Source organism: Rhineura floridana, chromosome 1, assembly GCF_030035675.1.
Source record: "Rhineura floridana isolate rRhiFlo1 chromosome 1, rRhiFlo1.hap2, whole genome shotgun sequence".
Lineage (NCBI taxonomy): Eukaryota > Metazoa > Chordata > Lepidosauria > Squamata > Rhineuridae > Rhineura > Rhineura floridana.
In genome coordinates this window covers 251,840,427-251,844,055 of record NC_084480.1, presented here as the reverse complement: position 1 = coordinate 251,844,055, position 3,629 = coordinate 251,840,427, and the positions used below count along the sequence as shown (strand labels likewise).

The 3,629-nt window shown below is 43.0% G+C and overlaps 1 protein-coding gene across 1 annotated transcript; it reads left to right on the top strand.

Moving 5' to 3' along the window:
• Positions 1-322: 322 nt before the first annotated feature.
• On the top strand, positions 323-1,617 carry LOC133371182 (C-terminal-binding protein 1-like). The gene has a single exon (XM_061598375.1). It carries the CDS (start codon positions 466-468, stop codon positions 1,561-1,563), a length of 1,098 nt encoding a protein of 365 aa, XP_061454359.1. The 5' UTR covers positions 323-465; the 3' UTR covers positions 1,564-1,617.
• The last annotated feature ends 2,012 nt before the right edge of the window (positions 1,618-3,629 follow it).

The following is a 3,629-nucleotide window of genomic DNA, read 5'->3' as shown; positions in this document are numbered from 1 at the left end:
GCCAAACTTCACTAGTCACATGTAAAGAATTCCTGACCAAAGCCAGAATTAAACATATGTAAACATCACATCACACAACTTCCAATGGCAAAGCTGAAATGACTGTAAGGAAACCTTACAGAAGAAGGGGTGTAAAATAGAATAGGAGTTTGGAGACAATGGTGGCTTGATTTATTTTGAAATATAAAATCACACCCCTAACCATAGGTGAAAGTCCAACTCAATTGTTGATTGGGTGATAAGGACTCGCCTAGATTTAATGCATTCTAATATGAAGGAGGAAGTACAAAGGAAATAAGCTCTTCAAAAGCACTACTATTCAAGATTGCAGGAGGCTGAAAGAAAAGTTAAAGAGATGAGGAGGAGGATCAAATGACAGTTTGCTGTGTTGACTTCCAGTACTGAAGACTGTAAATAGCTGAGAAGTGGAATTAATGACTCTGAAACTGAAACCCATTTTAAAAGATGTCAGGCATTCGACCACCAATCATGAATGGGCCCATGCACCCACGCCCTTTGGTAGCACCGCTGGATGGTCGTGATTGTACCGTAGAAATGCCGATCCTGAAGGACGTAGCCACTGTGGCGTTTTGTGATGCACAGTCTACACAAGAGATCCATGAAAAGGTACTAAATGAAGCAGTGGGTGCCCTGATGTATCACACCATCACTTTAACCCGTGAAGATCTGGAGAAGTTTAAAGCACTTCGAATAATTGTTCGAATTGGAAGTGGTTTTGATAATATTGATATTAAATCTGCTGGTGATTTAGGGATTGCAGTATGTAATGTTCCAGCTGCATCAGTAGAAGAGACAGCAGACTCTACAATGTGCCACATCTTGAACCTGTACAGACGAACCACCTGGCTTCATCAGGCCTTGCGAGAAGGCACAAGGGTGCAGAGTGTGGAGCAGATCTGGGAAGTTGCTTCTGGGGCTGCAAGAATCCGAGGGGAGACCCTAGGCATTATTGGGTTAGGACGAGTCGGTCAAGCAGTTGCTCTACGTGCAAAAGCCTTTGGCTTCAATGTAATTTTCTATGACCCATACCTCTCAGATGGCATGGAACGTGCTCTTGGACTTCAGCGGGTGAGCACTTTACAGGATTTGCTGTTTCACAGTGACTGTGTCACCCTCCACTGCAGCCTGAATGAACACAATCATCATCTTATTAATGATTTCACCATTAAACAGATGCGACAGGGAGCCTTCCTGGTGAACATGGCTCGTGGAGGGCTAGTAGATGAAAAAGCACTTGCACAAGCCCTGAAGGAAGGAAGGATACGAGGGGCAGCGTTGGATGTACACGAGTCAGAACCATTCAGCTTCAGTCAGGGTCCTCTGAAGGATGCACCAAATCTGATCTGTACTCCACATGCTGCCTGGTACAGTGAACAAGCCTCAATAGAGATGCGGGAGGAAGCAGCCCGGGAGATTCGGAAAGCTATTACAGGTGCCAGCCGTATTCTCCTAAGTGTTCTTTTACTGACTGTCTTAATGTTGACAAGTTGTTTTTGCTTATTATATTTGTTATGTCACTGTTTTATTATTTTTTGTTATTAGGAAATTGTTTTTGCAATTGTTTTTGAGATGTATTTTTGTTCCCCTTGCTGTAAGCCGCCTTGAGCACAATTTTATGTGGAAAGGCGGCGTACAAATAAAATGATGAAATGATGATGATGATGATGATGATCACAACAAAGAGAGACACTTGGAGGTTCTGCCTCATGTCTGCATCAACATTTTAATTGCCAGCCAATCTAAAGAAAAAATCTTTATCTTTCAGATATGTTTCAATCATGGCAGAGTGGTCAAGCATCGCCCACATCCAAATGTATGGACTCTTCTTGTGTGAGAAGAATGAGTATCCAAAAGCCCTGGGAGAGTTATTGAGATTTCAGAAAGCAGGGGCTGAGGTTATCTATTTGGTCACCTATTCAGGAAACCAGAGGTGGGCAGCTGTTCTCCACACCAAAGGATTTGGAGGAATTCCATTATTCAGTGGGAGAAAGAACAGCTCATTATTATTGGAAACTGGCTAAGCCAGGATGAGGGAGTTATGTCAGCATAGCCCCGGTTGAGAAAGATAGCCCAAATCCACCTGTTCCAAACTCACTCATCCCAGAGGATCTTGGGTTTCTATTGTGCTGTAAGGTCTGTTTTTCTCCTTCCTACAGCGCCTCTGTCTCCAACAGAAAATATGGCTTCTTGCACCACAGGAAAGAGAACAACTCTCTTCACACAACTATTAAAGGTGCAGAAGCCCACTCCTCTTTTGCTTTTGGCCACCCTAGTTGCATATTGACTTCTGCCCATCCTCTGGGATCTCCCATCACTACCCCTTACATGTTCGTTGAGCTGTTCCAAAAAACCAAGGGAACTCTTGGAGCAGAATAGCATGCGAAGCCGCAGTTGGAAGTGAAAATCGCACACACAAAACCTATTTGACCACAAAGGTGCTTTAGGAATGAGCATATGGTTCTGATCTGGATGCCTTTTTTTTTGCAACCAAACCAATAAAAAGGCATGGGTGACAGTTGCTCTTTTTCTGAATTTTAAATTGCACAAGCATAGAGTCACATGGAGTAATTAGTATGTTCATATTATGGACAGCATCAAACCTATCTTCTTGAGCTAAGCATACAACTTTTAAGACAAACCAATTATGCTAAAATGTAGGACTTACAGTGCAATCCTATGCATGTTTACTTAGAAGTAAGTCTTACCATGTTCAGTGGGACTTACTCTAAGTCAGTGAGTACAGGATTTCAGTCTGAATGAATGATTTCCATTTTACACATAGAAGAACCTCTTACATATTAACTGTTGGCATAACAAATACATTCAAAATTTTAAATCTTTAAAATCTAATTGTAGGTTTCATTTGCAGAGCAATTTGGAAGACAGAACCTTGATTTTCTGGACAACAACATGCGCGCCACATATGTAGTTCAGAGAAAGGTATGAATAGAGGTTAGGGTTGCCAGGTTCAGTCCCTGAGACTGATCCTGTATCTTTAGGAGAAGAGAAAGTCAGCCAAGTGCAGGTGTTCTTGCAACCCTGTAATGGGCAAAACCACAAGGTGGAATTCTCCCTTCCCTCTGCCCAACTTTTAAAGATACAAAAGACCTCTTGGAGGCTGGGCCTGGCAACAAAGAGGTCTTCTGTATCTTTAAAAGTTGTGCAGGGGGGATGGAGAATTCCACCTTGTGGTTTTGCCCATTACAGTCTTGCAAGAACACCTGCACTTGGCTGACTTTCTCTTCTCCTAAAGATACAGGATCAGTCTCAGGGATTGAACCTGGCAACCCTAATAGAGGTATGTCTTCCTTTTTGAAATTGCACATATGTGAATTGTACTGGGATTAGGACCAAAATATTTAGTTTTCTAATTAGATCAGTGGTGGGAAACCCCTGGCCTGTAGGTCTAGTTATACCTGCTGGGCCATTTCAGCCAAGCCACACCCACTTGATGATGGCATCAGGTGTGGGGCAGGTAAAGCTGCAGCTTGGCTGAAGGCAGGGTTTGCAGGTACTGCTGATCCGGTGGCATGTGCCTGTGTAAGTGCTGCAGTCACTGGTGCTTTTTGCCATGATTTGCAAGTGCCACAGATTAATCATTTGTTAGA

Excerpts from the sequence above, each read along its gene's own strand:
- LOC133371182 (XM_061598375.1), top strand. The coding sequence starts at position 466 with ATGTCAGGCATTCGACCACCAATCATGAATGGGCCCATGCACCCACGC.